General features: G+C 37.0%; 1 protein-coding gene across 1 annotated transcript in view; it reads left to right on the forward strand.

Annotated features, from left to right (window-relative positions):
* The first annotated feature begins 459 nt into the window (after positions 1-459).
* Positions 460-20,842, forward strand: part of gmds (GDP-mannose 4,6-dehydratase) — an 861,801-nt gene continuing 841,418 nt past the window's right edge. The window contains exon 1 of the mRNA XM_039753423.1: positions 460-711. Within this exon, the coding sequence (XP_039609357.1) occupies positions 646-711 (66 nt within the window). The 5' untranslated portion in view covers positions 460-645. The remainder of the gene's footprint in view (positions 712-20,842) is intronic.

The raw sequence follows: 20,842 nt of genomic DNA on the forward strand, positions 1-20,842 counted from the left end.
CTGAAGCTTATCCCAGCATCTTTGGGTGCAATGCTGGAACTAACCATTATAATATTCGTATGAATAAAATAAAGGCACTTCATTGTTAAAAGAATAAATATGCAGCACCATGTTAACTGCATTTCACAGACAGAACAACAGGAAAATAAAACGCTGCTTCATTTTAACAGGATTGTTCTTGTTTTACCGTTCAATTCATTTGATGCAATATTGAAGATATTGATGAAAACGAGTTAATGCATTTTAAAGGTGCTTATACATATATTTTAGACTTAATGTAATACTCCATTCGTCTACCTTATCATTCACGCAAATAATGAACACTTATTAGCAAAACAAATGAATGAAAAGTGTACAAATCTCTTCTTCTATCCCATATGTCCTCCGTGTTTGAGTCAGCCTGAAGATGTCGCTATGTATTTCGCCGGCTCTCGTTACTGTTATGGTGAAGATTCTCTCTTTCCGCATTTTCCTCTTCGCTTTGTTAAGTCCTCCGCTTGGTTACAGGACCGCTCATATTCAAAGTGTCACATATGTCTTCCTGGTGCATCTTCTGAATCTGCTTGCTCCCTTGATAACGGTGTGGTGAGTGCTGTACACAAGAAGTAGTGCCTCAGATATCAAGTCAGAACTTCAAAGGTGATTATGGCACAGTGTGATAAAATGAATGGACAGAGAAAAGTAGCTTTAATCACTGGAATCACAGGGCAGGTAAGGAATACTGTATTAACATCCATACGTCGATTTGTCGCAGGTGTCTTATTCTGACCTGCTATTCCTTACTCTCTCCGGAGTTTAGGTATGTACATGGTGGGAGGTGGGTACGGAAGCGTTAGTTTGGGTTGTTACGCTGTGATTCAGAATCGTTTTAAGAATGTAAAACGCCGGTAGACTCTTAAATGCAGTAGAACAAATTGTCTTCCAAGGCATAACGTGTCTACGTCAAGGTTGTGCGTCATAGGGATGGGGGTGATATTGTCCCCAAGAGGTAGTTGAGGTACTTGTGTACGTGGCATTAATATGCTATGGATGTGAAACTCAGCAGGTGCAACCTGTTTCTCTTGTTTAGTGAAACTGAAGCTGCACCTAAGATGACCAGCTATCTCGTGCACGTTTCCGCTTGTCTTGAAGGAGCAAATCTTTTGCGCCTTCATACGCGTTATGGGGATATTCTTTAAAACGGTGTCGTGGTTTATCTAGTATTTTAAAACAGTGATTGTATTTTTTTTTTTTTTACCGATAAATAGATTTTGAATAGGATGGTATTTTCAGAGTCCAGACAGACCAGAGACTAATGTACCAATGCAGTGTCGGTTGTATTTTTGGCCCCATGAAGATTTCTTTGCATTATTTTATAGTTAATAAGTATTTAATCGGCTGCGCTGAAATGTAAAGGATGCGTTTTACTCGTGAGTTGTGTATTTTTGTCTCAGGATTAGGCATATTAAGAAAAAAAAAGTTTGACATTTGATCAGCACTTTGATCTTACTTTGAAGCTTCTGGCTAAAGGTAAATCTTGTTGGAGAACTGCCCACTGCCAGTTATTGTTTTATTCATCTTCACTTTTCCACTATGATTGTCACTGCAAACTTATACACTGTGTGCACAATTATTAGGCAAGTGAGTATTTTGACCATATCATCATTTTTAATGCGTATATTCCAACTCCAAGCTGTATTAACTTGAATGCTTATTGTATTTAAGCACGTCAGGTGATGTGTATTTGTGTAATGAGGGAGGGTGTGGCCTAAGGAGATCAACACCCTATATCAAGGTGTGCAGAATTATTAGGCAGCTAGTTTTCCTTGGGCAAAATGGGCCAAAAAAGAGATTTAACTGACTCTGAAAAGTCAAAAATTGTAAAAAGTCTTTCAGAGGGATGCAGCACTTTTGGAATTGCTAAGATATTGGTGTGTGATCACAGAACCATCAAACATTTTGTTGCAAATAGTCAACAGGGTCGCAAGAAACGTGTTGAGAACAAAAGACGCAAATTAGCTGCCAAAGATTTGAGAAGAATCAAACGTGAAGCTACCAGGAACGCATTATCCTCCAGTACTTTCATATTCCAGAGCTGCAACCTACCTGGAGTGCCCAGAAGTACAAGGTGTTCAGTGCTCAAAGACATGGCCAAGGTAAGGAGGGCTGAAACCCAACCACCACTGAACAAGAAACATAAGTTGAAACGTCAAAACTGGGCCAAGAAATATCTGAAGACAGATTTTTTTCAAAGGTTTTATGGACAGATGAGATGAGAGTGACTCTTGATGGACCAGATGGATGGACCTGTGGATCAGTAATGGGCACAGAGCTCCACTCCAACGTGGAGGTGGGGTACTGGTATGAGCTGGTATTTTTAAAGATGAGCTAGTTGGACCTTTTTACATTGAAGATGAACTCAAAATCAACTCCCAAACCTACTGCCAGTTTTTCGAAGACACTTTCTTCAAACAGTGATACAGGAAAAAGACCATGATTTTTATGCAGGCCAATGCTCCATCACTTGCATCGAAGTTCTCCACTGCGTGGCCAGCCAGTAAAGGCATTATAGATGAAGGAATAATGACATGGCCCCCCTTCCTCATCTGACCTAAACCCTATCGAGAACTTGTGGGCACTTCTTAAACGCTAGATTTACGGGGGAGAAAAACAATACACCTCTCTGAAGAGTGTCTGGGAGGCTGTAGTCACTGCTCCACAAAAGCTGATCGTCAACAGATCAAGAAACTGACAGACTCCATGAATGGAAAGGCTTATGACTGTTATTGGAAAGAAGGGTGGCTATATTGGTCATTGATTGATTGATTTATTTTTTTTGAAATGTCAGAGATGTTTATTTGTAAATTTTGAGGTGTTTGTTTATTATTCTCACTATAACAGATGAAAATAAACAAGTGAGATGGGAAAATTTTCATTTTTCCTTTAGTTGCATAATAAATCTGCACAGTAATAGTTGCCTAATAATTGTGCGCACATATGTATTCCCCTGATGATGTTCACACTCACATTTCCGTTGTGAAACATTCAGGTTTCAGGTTTATTAACATTTTGGATTGACTGATAGTACTGTGTTTGTTCCATATTAAAATTAATCCTCAAAAATACAACCTGCCTAATAATTGTGCACACAGTGTAGACTGAAGTTCAAGTTCATACTTCTAAAAAGGCTGCGTTATAAATGTTTCTGTAAAAAGGTAAAATAACTTTTTGTGAAATTTTCATAAAACTCTTTTGCTTACTTGTAGGCAAATAGTACATTTTTGGTTCAAATTTCTTTATTCTTTTTTTTTTTTTTTTTAAACTTTTTTGATTACTGTTAGAAGCCATGATGCCTCATATAAATTTTATGATTAAAAAGCCATTGTAATCTTGGCTGTCTTTACAGTTAATACTTTGGTGGATTAAGGAGTACTGCTTCCAAATGTTAAAATCAGTTAGTTGTTGAGAAGTTATTTCTTTGTAACTTATTTCTTAGTAAGCACTTATCCAATGCAAAATAAGAAAAAAAATTAATGCATGTGAACAAATGTCCTACAAATGCCATCATTGACACTTAAGTGGCTGAGGATTTAACTTTATTTTTTTATGCAAAGAGATTTACTACCAAACTATAAGTAGAAAATGACGGTAGCTATTTTTGTGCCAGTATGCTTACAACTTATTAGCTGTTAGGTGGTGAAGTGGTGATACAAATAGTTAGACAGCCAATAAGAGACAGCGTATGAATAGGGTGCCAGAATGACCAAGTCGTGATGAACAGTTTAGCCAGGATATTAGGTCACACCTTACTCTTTTCAAAAGATGCCCAGAGATCTTGTATGACCACAGAGAATCAGGACCTTGGCTTTAGGTCTCATCGGAAAGACAATGCTAATTTTTACAGCACAGTGTCCCTTTCACTACACTGGGGCATTGGAATTCACACACTGACCACATGATAAGCTTCCCCGATGGCTTCTTTAACACCTCTTCCAGCAGCAACCCAGTTTTTTCTTTTAGATGGATGTGATCTGAAGTGCAGGTGGATTGGTTGCTTAATCCTGCATCTCAGTTTCATTTATTTAAGATTCTTGAAATTTAGTTGTGGCAGCAAGTTACTTTTCCATCTTTAAAACTTGTAATTCACCATTTCTTCTGCTTGATAAAAAGGGAGTGTTGCATCTGGAAGTTCTGAAGATAAAAGATGAATCCATTGGTGTAACTAATTAATGTAAGTGCCATGCAAGTGGCATACATAGAAGATGGCATCAGGACTAGAATGAATCATCATGAAATTATGTTATGCTTGGGTTGGGGAAAAAATATATTTCTGATTGCAAATCTTGTGGAAAATAATTTCTAAATCATTATGTTGGTCAAACATGGATGCCAACTTTTAAAATGAACACTTTTTTAACTAAAGCAGATCTTGAAGAATTTGGCAAAGGTAAAGTATATATTATTGACACAGTGTTAGTAATTTGACCAACCCAATAACATTATTATTTGCATCATGCCAATAAAAGAAAATCCCTGGTGATACAGTCTACTACTTATGTATGTACTGTATAATGCATAATTTGGTCAGTTGCAAAGGGTTAGATTTCATAGGTGGGATGCATGTACTGTATGCTAACTTTAGTTACATGGCACCATAATGGTCATATCTGTGTCGCAATGACATAGAGAAAAAGTCAGAACAGGGTCATTCCAATATTTATGCAGCAATTTCTTATTTTAAATATAAAGCATGACTTAACTTTGGATTTTACAAGGTAAATGGAGATCTTTACATGAACACACTTATATAAATAATCTGCCAAAGAAAAATAGTGTTGTTAAAATAACCTGCAATATACCTGCACAATTCGTTTGAATGCAGTTGCAGTTAAGCTTGGACACTTGTATCAATACCTATACCAAAGTCAACTAGTCAACAAATGCTGGATACAACCAAAGCAAAAATCACCTTTTACAAGGTGAGATGGATCACAAAGTCCATCACATATTTTATTTGTAAGTAACTCTGTCCAATGTTGTTCAAAATATAGGTTACTGCAGCATGTGACTAGCTCTTGTCAACTGTAGTACTGTAGTAGGTACAGTACAAAGAAAGTTATGTGGCCTATTTTAACTGAAAAATTATGTATTTGTGCTAAAAAATCTTTAGCATTTTGTATTGAAAGTTACAGTAGTTCAAATTTTTAAATAGTGTGCTGGTTCTTAGCAGGATGCACATGATGTGTTTAAATTTGATTTACTTGTTGACATCTTGTCAAGGGGTATGCTTTTATTTATTTATTTGGAGAAAATATTTATTTTACAACCCCAAATCAGAACAGTTGGGATGGCATGGAAAATACAAATTTAAAAAAAAAGCAGTGCTTCTTAAATTTACTTTGACTTTTATTTAATTGCAGACAGTATGAACTCAAGATATTTAATATTTTGTCTGGTCAGCTGCATTTCAGTTGTTAATTAATTTAACAAATTTCCTGCATTTCAGGCATGCAACAAAAAAGTTGGGGCAAAGTAGGGCTAGTAAAGGGGTAAAATAATTCAGTAATGATATGATTTCAAATAGGTGATGTCAACAGGTAATTGCAACCATGATTTGGTACAAAAGCAGTGTCCACAAAAGGCCGAGTCTTTGAGGAACAAAGATGAGCAGAGGATCACCAGTTTGTCAACAAATGCATGAGAAAATTATTGAAATGTTCGAAAACAAATTTCCTCAAAGAAAGATTGGAAGGGATTTGCATATTTCTCCCTTTACAGTGCATAATATCGTGAAACGATTCAAGTACTCTGGAGGAATTTTATTGTGTAAAGGTAAGGGTGCAACTCTAAGCTAAACACCTGTGATCTCTGATCCCTTAGATGGCACTGCATCAAGAGCCGTCACTCATCAATAGCTGATAAAACTAAATGAGCAAAGAATTATTTTGGAAAAGCTTTGTCAAGCACTACAATACAGAGTTATATTCACAAATGTCACTTAAAACTTTACTGTGAAAAAAGAAGACTTAAGTTAACCATGTCCAGAAATGGCATTGACTTCTGTGGGCTTGGAGGCATCTGGGATGGACCATCACACACTGGAAACATGTAGTGTGGTCACACAAATCAGTATTCCAGATATTTTTTGGAAGAAATGCACACCTTATTCTCCAGACCAAAGACGAAAAGGACCATCCAGACTGTTACCAGCAATTTCCAAAACCCAGGATCTGTCATGGTATTGAGTTGTGCCAGTGCCCTTGGCAGAGGTAATTTATATTTCTGTGATGGCAGCATTAATGCAGAAAAGTACATTGAAATTTTATAACCACGTATGCTGCCTTCAATACGACATCTATTCCAGAGATGTCCATGCATTTTTCAACAAGACAATACAAAACCACATTTGCACACATTACAATGGCATGGCTATAGGAGAAGAGGGTACTGGCACTGGACTGGCCTGCCTGCAGTCCTGATCTGTCCCCAATAGAATGTGTGGAGAATTTTGAAATTGAAAATCTGACAATGATGATCCTGTACTGTTCCCGTGTTGTTATTAAACTTAGAGAATGTGTTTATAGGAAGAATTGGACAAAATAACCCAGAAAGCTTTATTGCTTGGTTTTCTCAGTGCCAAAACACTTGTATTGTGAGAAGAAATGGCGACATTATAAAGTGGCAAATGCTTTACTGTCTCAACTTTTTTTGGAATGTGGAAATGCAGAAATGGATGTATATTGAAATATTAAATGAAACTGACCAAACAAAATGTGAAATATCTTGGATTTATGCTGTCTGCAATGAATAAAAGTCAAAGAAAATTTAAGAATTACTGTGTTTTTTTTTTTATTTGCATTTTCCATACCATCCAAGCTTTTTCTGATTTGGGGTTGTATATGTTGGTTAGTAATGTTCTTTTTTTGTTAACTGTAATTAACAAAGCACTTTACTTTTTGAAAGATTGAGTCATTGATTTAAATTTATGTCTCTATCATTGTTACTAAACAGGATAAAAAACATTAAAATTTTGGAGAGACTACATCCATAACAGTGTTCTCCCCAGAATTTTTTTCCAGCCGGATGGCAAGAAAACGTAGCCGGGTGGGGTGGGACGGGGAAATTTGGTGGTGTGGAAAATTTAAATGTGCACTATTTTTGTTAGTTAATTATTATTAATTATTTTCCAAAGCTCAATATGACTTCCTTTTTTAAGGTTTGACACTTGTGAAAGAATATTTTTATTAAATTAAAGAAGTATCCAATTCAAGATCCTGCAAACCTAACAAAAATTTTAAATAATAATTGTTATGACATAAACCAAGTGGCACAAGTATTGTCGCTGTCGGGGGGAAAAAAATTGAAAACAATGAAAAAAAGTATAGGAAACCTAATTAAGAAAAATTTTAAAATGTTCTTCAAAGCCAACTTGCATATGCAGAAGTGTCTTCAGTTAAATATTTATTCTTCTTTTCTTCCTAGAGGCCCAGTTGTCTAAAGCTTTCCCATAATCAAAGTTCCTAAGACAGCCATCTTATATATAATATAATATATATATTATATTTATTATACATTATTATACATACATACAGGTGCCGGTCATAAAATTAGAATATCATGACAAAGTTGATTTTATTTCAGTAATTCCATTCAAAAAGTGAAACTTGTATATTAGATTCATTCATTACACACAGACTGATGTATTTCAAATATTTATTTCTTTTAATTTTGATGATTATAATATATGATATATTTCCATATATAGTTCCACCCAACACACGTTTATTTGTACAATATTTACAAATTAGTGCAGTCACAAACCCCAGTGCTTCGAGCACCGATTCCCCCAATGTCCAGGCCACACAGTCCTGTGCCTCTCTTTCTCCTGGCCGCCTCCAGTCCTCACTCCAGCTCCGTCCTCTTTCACCCGACTTCCGCTCATGACTGGAGGGAGGCGGCCCCTTTTATAGGAACCTGGATGGGCTCCAGCCGCTTCCCGGCAATCTCCCACGGACACACCCCCGTGTGGCGGAAGTGCCGGCTGCGCACCTGGAAGCCGTCCGGGTATCCCCTGTCATCTTCCCCCCGGCACTTCCTGGTGTGACAGAAGTGCCAGACTCCCGGGATAATCAGGCACTGGCGCGCCGCCTGGCGGTGGCCACGTGTCCCTACAGGGCTGGGCTTCCAAGCCCTTTACCTGAGGCCCTCAACATAACCAGGACGGACGCCCCCTCACGGTCTGGAGGACGCACAAGCCCTCTTCTGGTCCTCCTGGGCGTCCCGGCCGGGCTCCAGCCCTGGCCGGGGACCACAATATATATATATTGGTTTGCTATGTACTTTACACGAAGAGAGCTGTTATATGCTCAGCCGCGCTATACAGACTGCGCTGACGCCGAGAACAGAGATATCACTTCCTGACACCTTTTTTCTGATATCTTTCAGGCTGGTTTCACTAGCCTTTTTTTATTTTGTCAGACCTCCTCTTTAATGCCCACCTCCACATCCTCTTTGCTTGTGAACTGCCGCTCTGCTCCCGCTGTTAGCATGTTCAGACCCTCTCACCTGCCCACCTCTCCATACTCCTTGCAACTGTATTAAACTGCTACACCCCCGCTATTACCATGTACAGCCCGCTCTCGAAACCCCTTCTCACCATACTCTTTGCTTGTGAACTCTGCTCCACCTCGACAACTGCTATTAGCTTTAGCAGTATTTGCCCACTCACCCGCTCGTCCCTTGCCGTCTCTGCAGATCATTAGATTTGCCTGTGTCTGCACCTGTCATCTCACAATGTCATGCTGATGGTAAATACATCTAGACTTGATTACCAACATCTCAACAACTGTCACAAATGTTATCTTTATATTTCACAAAGACATATGTGAACTTTAACATTTTTTGAGGTTGGGTACCAAGCCTGTTTACTGGAAGAAACATGGACAATTATGAAAGATCAGGAGACTACTGTTTGTGTTTTCAATATTGAAACTACTATAGTTGGTTTTAGCGTAAACATGAACTATTAACAGATTGTGCTTGTAAAGCTTTCTCCTTGTTATGTAAGTCACACTTTTAAAAGCAGAGACTACTTCTATATCTTCCTTACCATTTAAATTTTTTACTTCCTTCTCAAATTTTACCTCTTCCTTTAAGAGCTCCTGCATCAGCTTTTTGGCAATTATATCCTCAATCATGATGGCCTAACTTTGTATTTTATGTGTTTACTAAATGTGCTGTCTGTTTAAGACTGGTTGAAATTTAAGTAATTAACATAGACCCCAGGGTTGATGTTTGCAGTGTACTGTACCGTGTATTGGAATGTATTTTGTAAAAAGCATTGCATTTTTGATTCCAGGAGATGGCGGTTCACATACTTTAGTACTAGTAAAATGCATTACTACAAATATTTGTGATGCGGCATCTGTTGGAATGACACATGCAATGCATATGTCTGTTATATAGATAGATAGATACTTTATTAATCCCAAGGGGAAATTCACATAATCCAGCAGTAGCATACTGATGCAATAAACAATATTAATTTAAGAGTAATAAAAATGCAGGTAAAAACAGACAATAACTTTGAATAATATTAACGTTTAACCGGGTGGAATTGAAGAGTCGCATGGTATGGGGGAGGGGGCCATTTGGTATGGGATTTGTAAAAGCAGTGTTAATGTTTGTGATGAGCCATCTGATGTAATCACAAATACAGTACATTTCATTGCTACAGTTGTTTCTGGTGCACCATCTGTAGGAATGACAGACATTGAAACTGTAAGGACACACAATTACACAGACACTTATCCTTTTATTAAGGCAGAATTTTTTACTGCTTTACCTTTTCATATAGCCTCATTGATTTAATTTTAGCCGCTTTTTTAATGTTCCTTCCGCACCAAAAAGAGAAAATGCTTGTTGAAAATTGGTGGTTTGTTTATATTGCCTGCTTTTAAAAAAATCTATATAGCATTATTTTTACTTGCCTCAATTTTAACTTGCATTCTGTATTTTAGTTCCTAGTAAAACTTAAATAGCTACTCACTTTAATTAGCTTTCCTTGTGCAGGAAAAAATCTAACCTCAAAACATTTGTTAACATAGGGATTCATAAATTGGATGAATGAATAATCTTACCTTGTTAAAGTTAATGTGACACTGTATATAGCAGCATTAGTACTGCAAATACTTTTACTTATGTCAGTTTTTTTAATGTAAAATTCTTGCATGATGGATGATGTCTATTACCCCTGTATAACTTAATTTTTAAGTGTACAGATTTGTGTTTTAAAGAAAAAATTAAAAGTATTTGCCAACAAATGAAAATATATAAAAAAAAAAATTGTTTAGTAAGATTACAATACAGGCATTATTTTAAACATTTTTTTAATATTTTGAAAAAAATGTATGTACACTATAGGGTCATACAGTGGTAGTGTTGCTGCCTTACAACAGGGAATCTGGCATTGAAGACCAAGGTGCTTCCTGGGTGGAAGCTGAATATTTGAGGTTTTCTGAGTAGGTTTCCTCCCCCAGTCCAAATACATGGAAGTTAAGTGGATTAATGATGCTAAATTGTACCCTGATAGATATATATATATATATATATATATATATATATAATGTGTGTGTGCTCACCCTGTAATGGAGTGCTGCCTTCTGCAGAGTTTAGAAAGTGCAAGAGTTACTAAGTCCATACTGTTGCTATAGACATACTTATTTTGTGCATTACCATTTTTAGTCTACTGGTGTAAAATATTGTACTATTTAATGATTTTCTTTCTCTTATTGTGATCATTAGCCACTTAAAATTGTAAAGGCAACTTGGGCAGTTTTTTGAAGATTATTGCATGTTTTTTTTTTTTTTTCTAGTGCTATATCCATCTGCATTATCTTGTCACATTTTCCAGGTAAATTGACATTTAATTCAAAGGTAATACATGAACATTTTTAAAATTAAACAAAATAAATTTTCAATTATAGTAATGGCACATTTGGTCACTTGAGCCAAAACAGACTGCTTGGTCCTCTGGGAAATATGCACGTTCTATGTTTTTTTTTCCCTACTTTATTCCCATACATTGGTCATCACCCAGAGCCAACATTCCTTTGTAATCAGCCTAGTTTGGGTGTGCCATGAATCTGACTTTGTAGTCTTGCTTTATAATAGCTCACACTATTAGAGTTAACAGATTTTATTTTCTCTGAGCCACATAACAGTAAAACTGGATGCAAGCCAAGTTAACATTTGAACCTTTCTCTTGTGATTGTTTGTATCTAATGATAGTGCTTGAAATGCATAAGGTGTTTTTTTTTTTTTTAGTTAAATATTGTGGCAAAGATACTTAACTACAAACGAAAAGGCTACCAGATAAAATGTCATCACTGACTTACAGTGTGCCCATGAGCCAGTTCCTTTACCTGCCTTTGTTTTATTGAACAACCCAGTGACTTTCATGTCATTCTTAGTTAATAAAAACAGCTATGCCACTGTACTTTTTTTATATATATTTTTTAGAAACTTTAGCTCAGCATTTAATAATGTACCATCATATCAATCACTAATTCTTAGCCTAACTTAGTGCTGCCCTCTGCAACTGGAAATGTTGACTACCTAACTGGCTGACTCCAGCATGTGCATATGGGCAGTGTCCATCTATTTACCATATGTAATTATTGCAGTTTTTTTTTAAGGTCATTATTGTCACATGTACAGACTGCAGTGAAATTCCTAGTTGTATGTACTAATCATTATGCAATATGTTTCTACTGTTTGGAGGAGTGATTAATGAATTTAACTGCCTTACCTTGAAATTTATTAATGATGCTTGTTGAATCATTGAGCTTGACTCTGAGATTAATATACAATAAACCTTGCCTATTTTGACCATTGAGCAGTCTTGGCTGAGTTTAATCAGGCGAGTCCAGCTATTCTTTTAAACTTATTTTAAGTAGCGAGCTGTTGTTTTTCTCACACATCACCAGCTAGAGTTGGATAATGTTGTTTACTCAATTAAGTACAAATCTTTTTATTTGTTCAGTCAGGTGCCCTTTATCTAATTTTATATATTTTTTTGATGCCCTGAAAATGTTCTTTGTCAAAACTTGCAATAATAGAGTAAAAGGAGCAAACATTATACAGGTAGTCCCCAGGTTACAAACATCCGACCTACGACATACGAACAGGGCCGCAGCTGTGACGCATGTGCCTCAGTAACTGCCGCTCTGTCATCTTCGGCCTGGGGACGCTGCAAGCAGTGGCTGGACGGAGGCTGGAGGGGGCGATTTCACTGCTTGCACAGTGTAGTGTCCCTCGGGCGGCTTCAGGCGCCAAGCGATTTCACTGCCCGACCATCATACACGGCTGCCCCATTCATTCTCGGTGGGCAGCTGGAGATGCTGCAAGCGGTGACCTGGTTGTGGCTGAATGGAGGCCATTGAGGGTGAATGGGGCGGCGGAGGGTAGCATTGTAGTGTGCCTCGGATGGCTGCCTGTTGAATGGGGGCGATTCACTACACGCCTTTTGCCACACCCTGTTCGTTCTCGGTGGGTGGACGCTGCAGGCAGCATACTGTAGTGGAGATGACTGTGAGGTGGGCTGGTAATGAACCGCCCTTCGCTGCCCCCATTTATTCTTAATAGTAAGCCTGCTTTAACTGTTACGTACATAGCAGGAAGTTGTCTCTTGTCAGTACATCAGACGTGTTGATGACGGGTTGCCTTCCTGCTGTGATAGCGTGTACAATGCTGTGCAGAAGAGCTCATCTTAACCCTGAAACACACATCTGATGCAAGTGCTGGTGATACAGTAAAGAAGAGAAAAACCATCGCCATGGAAAATAAAGTAGAAATAATAAAAAGGTCAAAGAGAGGTGAAAATCCATCATTCATTGGCAGAGCACTTGGTTACAGTCTGTCAACAATAGCATTTATTAAAATAATGTACCTGTTCTGACTTGCATACAAATTCAACTTAAGTACAAACCTACAGTCCCTATCTTGTACGTAACCCGAGGACTGCCTGTATTTATTAAAATTGTAGGAAGACAGTAATTTTAACATAAGCTTTGTTTTAACACCTTTATATTTCATTCCTGTAGCCCGCCCAATCACTTTAACTAATATTGTGATTAAAACAAAGAAAATAATAATTATTATTATTATTTCTATTACAACCTCTGTCAATTTCATTAGATACACATTAGATCCCTCCTTTGTCTCTAAAGCAGCCTGAACACTTCATAGCATATTCTGTAAGGATTTTGATTCAAGCAGACTTACTGCATCATACAGCCCCTAACATTTTATTCATTTACTAGACATTAAGCCTGTTACAATAACGGGCGCTAGAACAGTAGTGCATAAACATTAGTTGGAACAGTCTATATTAAATAGCAAGGGACCTTGACCTCATTCTGTTTGTTGCCTTAATTTTTTTTGTCAAAAATATTTTTGCAAGAAGCCTGAAGTAAAATAATAATAAATATAAAATAGAAACCTATATGACAATACAGTAAGTATAATTAATATTGCCTTAGTGTAAAAATTTGTAACAATCTGTAATACACAATATCTGAAGAAGATATTTAGGAAAAATTTTCTATTTTTTTGCCTCATGAAATGTTTCTATAAAATTTCATTATAGACAACATTTCTTGTATTCTGTCTGAGTTCTGTCTGAGTTTGGCAACAATTTGCCTTGTTCAGGACCATCTACAACCTTGACAACAACATCTGGGAAACTTCTAACTCTTGATAATGCAACATATAACTGACTGAATACTGGTTCTGGCAAGTAAATGCCATCTTTTTCTAAGGTTTACTCTTGTGACTCTTCCTCTTTTAGCGTTTTTCTGACGCTCATTTTCTTTTTCTTCAATCGATGTATTTGCTCGTATTTTTCTTTGTCTTTCAGCCTTTCTTTTGTTAATGTTTACTTGTTGAGCTGACCGTTCTTCCAGGAGATGTTGCTTATATAGGATTTGATTGTGTGTGTCTTTTGTCCTACTTGACGTGTCCTTTTTTTTTGGGTGGCATGTTGTTACATCTGTAATATTTTCTCTTACAGTAATACTGGCTCGTATGTGGCTGTAATATGCGTCACTTTATTGTGTGCCTTTAATTTTCTCTCGCAGTAATACTGGTTTGTATTTCCGTAAAATGCCTGTAATTTTCTCTGACAGTAATACTGGTTTTGATGTCCGTAATATGACTTACAACAGTGGGCAATCAGCAGAGTGTCTCCAGCAACTGATGTAATTTGTGGCGTGTAGCTGATAATCGTGCCTGTAGCGTCTCCCCAGCAAGTACTGTGCAGTTCCCCAGCAAGTATTTTAATCTGTGGTGGCGTGCAGCTGATTATTGTATGTGTGGCATCTCCCCAGCAACGGATTTTATGTGCACGGTCTACCCAATCAGCACTCTCCCCAGCAATGATGTCCTTTATTTGCTTAACATGCGTGGCCGCGGCTAGGCCATTCACTGTGTGCCCAGCTTCCAGTGTGTGTGCTTTATTTGCTTATCATGCACGGCTAGGCTGTACACTGTGTGCCCAGATTCCAGTGTGTGTGTGCATCAACGGTGCCGTGCGCATGGGCGGGGCACAGTGCGACGTGCAACGCAGCCCCGCGCGTTCGCACTTCACTAGAAGACACACACACGGACACCTGGACGCACACAGGGGTTTTATTAAAGAGGATGATTGTTTTTTTTGGTTCACTCATTCTCTGATCCTCCCTTTGCAACCCGTCCTTAAGGTCCTCTGTTAAGATTTTTGGAGTATGCACCTCGCTGGCATTAATTGAAGTTGTAACCGTGTTTGTTGGATTAATTTAGTTTATGTCATGGTGTGTTACCAAATAGGAAATATTGACTTGAAAGAAGATGGACAGTTGTCATACAGTGATGGAAAGGGTCAGCAAATGATTCAAATTATTCAACTGATGCTAAATTAGTGCTACGAAAACATTTCCTGTATCATCACATTGCCACCACTAACCAGTACCATTGATAGCACAGAGTATGGATCTATGGATTCATGCTGTTTACACCAAATTTTGATCCTAGAACCAGCATGTCATGGCAGAAACTAAGATTTGTCGGACCAGCAAACATTTTCCCAGCCTGTTGTTATAATGATCAGATGGCCATTGTTTCTTCATTTTTTTTTTTCTTCGTAGATAACAAGAATGGAACTCTGCATGGTTTTGTGGTGTAGCTTCAATGAATGTGGTCATTAATCTCATCTTGTAGGAATGATGGTTAATGTTTATTTATTTATTTTTTGAACTACAGACCATAGTGTGCAAAACACTCGGGATCAGTCTCTGAGATGCTGAATCCACCTCTTAATAATGTGTCTTCAGAATGTTCATCCTTTAGTTCCATTAGCTGGTTAAGCACTCTGTAAGTACTTAAGTTCTGTACTGTTTACCTTGCTGAAAAGTTATTTGTATGTAATAAAATAATTGTCCAAATTGAGAAAAAAAAGAACAAAGATGTAAAACACACACATGCCTTATTTTAAGGCAACTAGACATTATATTGTGAGTCATGGCAAATTCTAATGCTGTTTTTATTATAAATAAAGCCACATTCAAGGACATTTAAGTTTATGCCAACTGACTAATTATTAACATTTAAGTTCCACACTAAAGTACAGGAAAGCAAAACCATAACTGATTTTCAATTTATGTGAATGTAGTTTCCGCTTGCCCTGAAAAGCTTGTGTTAAAATAAATAACAGTGGTGTTCTGTCTTTCGGTGGCATAAAATCAAAAATGTTTTTTTGGCATATTGAAATTTGTTCTGGAAGGGCAAATGGAGTGAAGTGTGTAACCAGCAAATTTCTGTTTGAAGTTTTAAAATGATGCATAGAGAAGAGTAAACAAAACATAGTGTAATTACCATAATTGTAGGTAGCTAAAAACTTTTCACGTATACAGGAAGCAAAACCAGGAAAGATAATTTATTCTTCATTTACCATTATTAAGAATGACTTCTGAAAATGAGAACAAGATGTTAGAAATCTTAACCTGTTAAATAGAAAGTTTGTTTTTAGCTTCTGAACAAAAAGTGTGGAATGGATTGTTCAAGCCACTGTTTTGTGATTATTTTGGCTAGGACTGATTAGCTGTGATCCCATTTTACATTTATCATTCTGTAGATACTGACAGCTGGTTTTTGAATTATAACATGCTGGACACATACAATATATATCCAAGTTCTTTTATTTTTCATTACAAATATTAGTAGCATGATAGTATACTACCACCTGATATACCAGGTGCCTGAGCTCGTCATTTTCTCTCTGTCTGTATAACTTTTGTTCCAATATTCTGTTTTTCTTCCATGAAATTTGTCATATCCGCATTGGTTGGTGTGTCCTGGTATGGAATGATGTCATCACATCAAGGTTTTCCCCCTAATGATGCCTGGATTGGCTTTGACAGTGCAGAATTCGAGAAGGATACAACTCCATACTGGAGGAAAACGATGCACAAAATTGTTTAGACACAATGCGTTATAGTTCATAAAATACTTGGAAATTTTCTGGTGTTTTATTATTACACAATTTTATCCAACTTGACTTCTTTGTCCGGGTCAAATTTTGCAATCAATTTATTACCTACATTTACCAAACCAATTTCCTTAAACTTTGCATGCATGCTGATGTCCGGTGACCATGTTGGACTTTCGATTAAATGGTTGAAGGTTCAAGACCAATGCAGACAAATTAATTAAAAAAAAAAAAAAATTGATATTGAAGTTTTGTCAGATTGCTTTAATATGAAAATTAAGCAGCATCGGTCAAGTGCTTAGTATTGTATGTTTACACCATGATATTCAGCTTGTCCTTTCTGCCTGCTTGGGTCAAATTTTACAATCTAGTTTTTACCCACTTTTACCAGACTCATTTCCTTCAAACTTTTCATGTATGCTGATTTCCCGTGACAATGTAGTATTTCATCAGTTTTGACCTTGGATCTATATGTTAATTACGTCAAATTAAAATTCCTTATTTCCTTATATTATTTTTTTTTTTTAGCAATTGCACATAGTTCTTTTAACCATCACACATCCATCCATCCATTATCCAACCCGCTATATCCTAACTACAGGGTCACTGAGGTCTGCTGGAGCCAATCCCAGCCATATATATGAAAAATTAGCAGTGTTGGTCAAGTGGTTAGCATGTTGGACTTTCGATCAAATGGTTGAATGTTTAAGACATTGATGTTGAAGTTTTGTCAAATTACTTCAAGATGACAGTTAAGCAGCATTGTTCGAGTGCTTAGTGTGTTGGACACTCAATCAAATGTTTGAAGTCTCAAGATCAATGTACACAAACCAATTTTATTTTATTTTTTTATTTTTACCATTTTTTTTATTTATTTACAAATTTGGTGAAATATTTTTTGCAATATTTTGGCAATATTGGCTAAGGAGATAAAGTTTTGGGCTTTTCTAACAAAAATCAAAGTTTTGATTCTCCAGTAGACAAACACACATTTCCAGTACTTCACATATGTAAGGTTTCACCATGGTGAGGTTTTTTTTAAATGAGAAATGAATGTGAATGAATGTTACATTTCACATTAAGATAGTAGGTTCGAGTTCAATCTGTCACTCGTGTCATTTCTGTCTAAATCACCTTCCCACCCAAGTCAAGTTTCTAGTAACATGTCGAGGACTATGTGCCATGATTTTATTCAGAAATGCACTAAAAAAATAATCTTATACTAAGATTTTGTTGGTCGTGTGTAACTAAAAATAAAATCATGGGGCACCCATAAAAGAATTAATTGAATTAAATTAAAATGCATAGATTCCTTAAATAATTCCAAAAAAAAAACTTCATTTGAAATTTTCTCCAGGTATAACCATTATCCAACATACTTTAATCAACTTAGTTAAGCTGGCTAGAAATTTCACTTTGATGAATGAATTTTAAAACTTTTTTCCCCAGCACCTCATAATGCAAGGCCAGCGTGACACCCGCTTGTGCCGTAAAAGCCAAAATTGGACAGGGCATCAAAACCACCCAACAACCCCCACGGAGTATAAAATGCTGATCCATTTGCATTACATACTCTGTGGGTCTTATTGGTAGAAAAGGTAATAGTACAGGTTCTCAAATTTTTTTGTTATGAAACATATACAACATGAATAATGAGTTATCTCTGCTTTGAGTTCTACTTCAGTATAAGAGAAGGAGGTGTGTTCCCAATGCATGCATAATTAGTCACATGGAGATTAATACTAGAATTACCAGAGCCTATGAAAAAACTCCTAGATCCGGCCCACCTTAAATCCGTTCCTCTCCGCCAGCGTCTTTTGATCTCTAAATGTGCCAATAAAGACAAGCTGCAAGCAGCTGGCTATTCCATCCCCCCACCGACTTAGAACGTGCATGAACTTCCCCCAGCTTATGCCTTGATTGATTATCTGGGAGTGAAGTGGAGTTTTAGAGTTGAAATAATAGATCGTTATTTGGAACACATACATTTAATGTGTGTTCCGTTTCTACAGTAATCTGTGTAAACACATTTTTAAAACAGAAACGTTTTTCATATTTTAGTAGTAAATGACAAAATGTATGCATAAACTGTAAAATGTATGAAGCCTGAAGTCCAAAGATCAAGTAAACACTTTCACAAAAGGTTCAAGGAAAAGACAACAGCTGATTGCATATAGTGCTGAAGTTACTGCTCTGTACTACAAACGAAAAAGCATACAGCAACATGTGGGGGCTGGCAAGATCGGGGGATGGGGACATGCGGTCACTGATTACAAACTTCAAGATGCTATGTGAATGAATATGAATAATGCTGCATCCGTGCCACAGAGTTTTCCGAAATGTACTATACAGGTCATAAAACGAATCATAGACCATAAGGTGCATAGTCTTGTACATAGGGATCACAAACTTAGCCCATTATTCACAAGTTGTACCTCCTGTTTCTCACACAGCTGAGTAGTAATTTGGAACGCAAGGATTTTTTGGTATAATTAAGCTGGTTCTGCAAAATTATATCAGAGGTACATGCTTGTGAATGAAGTGTAAAGCCTATATCTTAAAAAAAGAATGTGGAGACCCCCCTTTGCAGCAATAACTGCAACTAAACGTTTGCGGTAACTTTTGATCATTCTTGCACACTGGCTTGGAGGAATTTTGGCCCATTCCTCCGTACAGAACAGCTTCAACTCTGGGATGTTGGTGGGTTTCCTCACATTAACTGCTCGCTTCAGGTCCTTTCACAACATTTCGATTGGATTAAGGTCAGGACTTTGACTTGGCCATTCCAAAACATTAACTTTATTATTCTTTAACCATTCTTTGGTAGAACGACTTGTGTGGTTAGGGTCGTTGTCTTCTCTTGAGATTTAGTTCATGGACAGATGTCCTGAAATTTTCCTTTAGAATTCTCTGATATAATTCAGAATTCATTGTTCCATCAATGAAGGCAAGCCGTCCTGGCCCAGATGCAGCAAAATGGGTCCAAACCATGATACTACCTCCACCATGTTTCACAGATGGAATAAGGTTCTTATACTGGAATGAAGTGTTTTCCTTTCTGCAAATATAACGCTTTTCATTTAAACCAAAAAGTTCTATTTTGGTCTCCTCTGTCCACAAAACATTCTTCCAATAGCCTTCTGGTTTGTCCATGTGATTTTTAGCAAACTGCAGACGAGCAGCAATGTTTTTTTGTAGAGCAGTGGCTTTCTCCTTGCAACCCTGCCATGCACACCTTTGTTGTTCAATGTTCTCCTGATGGTGGACTCATGAACGTGAACATTAGGCAATGTGATACAGGCCTTCAGTTGCTTAGAAGTTACCCTGGGGTTCTTTGTGACCTCGCCGACTATTACACGCCTTGCTCTTCGAGTGATCTTTGTTGGTCGACCACTCCTGGGGAGGGTAACAATGGTCTTGAATCTCCTCCGTTTGTACACAATTTGTCTGACTGTGGAATGGTGGAGTCCAAACTCTTTAGAGATGGTTTTTTAACATTTTCCAGCCTGATGATCATCAACAATTCTTTTTCTGAGGTCCTCAGAAATTTCCTTTGTTCATGCCATGATACACTTCCACAAACATGTGTTGTGAAGAGCAGATTTTGATAGATCCCTGTTCTTTAAATAACACAGGGTGTCACTCACACATGATTGTCATCCCATTGATTGAAAACACCTGACTGTAATTTCACCTTCAAACTAACTGCTAATCCTAAAGGTTCACATACTTTTGCCATTCACAAATATGTAATATTCGATCATTTTCCTCAATAAATAAATGACCAAGTATAATATTTTTGTCTCATTGGTTTCTCTTTATCTACTTTTAGGACTTGAGTGAAAAATCTGATGATGTTTTAGGTCATATTTATGCAGAAATATAGAAAATTGTAAAGGGATCACAAACTTTCAAGCACAACTGTAGGTACAACAGTGATATATATTTATTTCTATGCATTAAAAGTTGCAGAAGCCCTCATTAAATATACAGTAAATGCTCAGTGTGATGAGGCAAAGGTTATATTTTAGATACCAGTAGATCGCTGATCCTTTTTGTGCTAATTGTATCCAGTGATACTAATACAATACAACTATAACAATACAATCTGTTGTTTTGGCAGCCTCCATAAATTGGAACATTACTTTTTAAAAAAATTGTATTTTAGGCAATTTGAGAATATGTCACTGGTATCGTGCAACAGGCATTTTGTAGTTGTCCTTTTGTCTTGTACAGCAGTATTTAAGGTCAACTAGTATAGAGCTATGCACAGACTACCAAATTCAAAACCGTTCACCAAATTTGATCTTGGTTGAGAAAAAAATAAGAAAATATATATTA

This window comes from Polypterus senegalus, chromosome 5 (genome assembly GCF_016835505.1).
Source record: "Polypterus senegalus isolate Bchr_013 chromosome 5, ASM1683550v1, whole genome shotgun sequence".
Lineage (NCBI taxonomy): Eukaryota > Metazoa > Chordata > Cladistia > Polypteriformes > Polypteridae > Polypterus > Polypterus senegalus.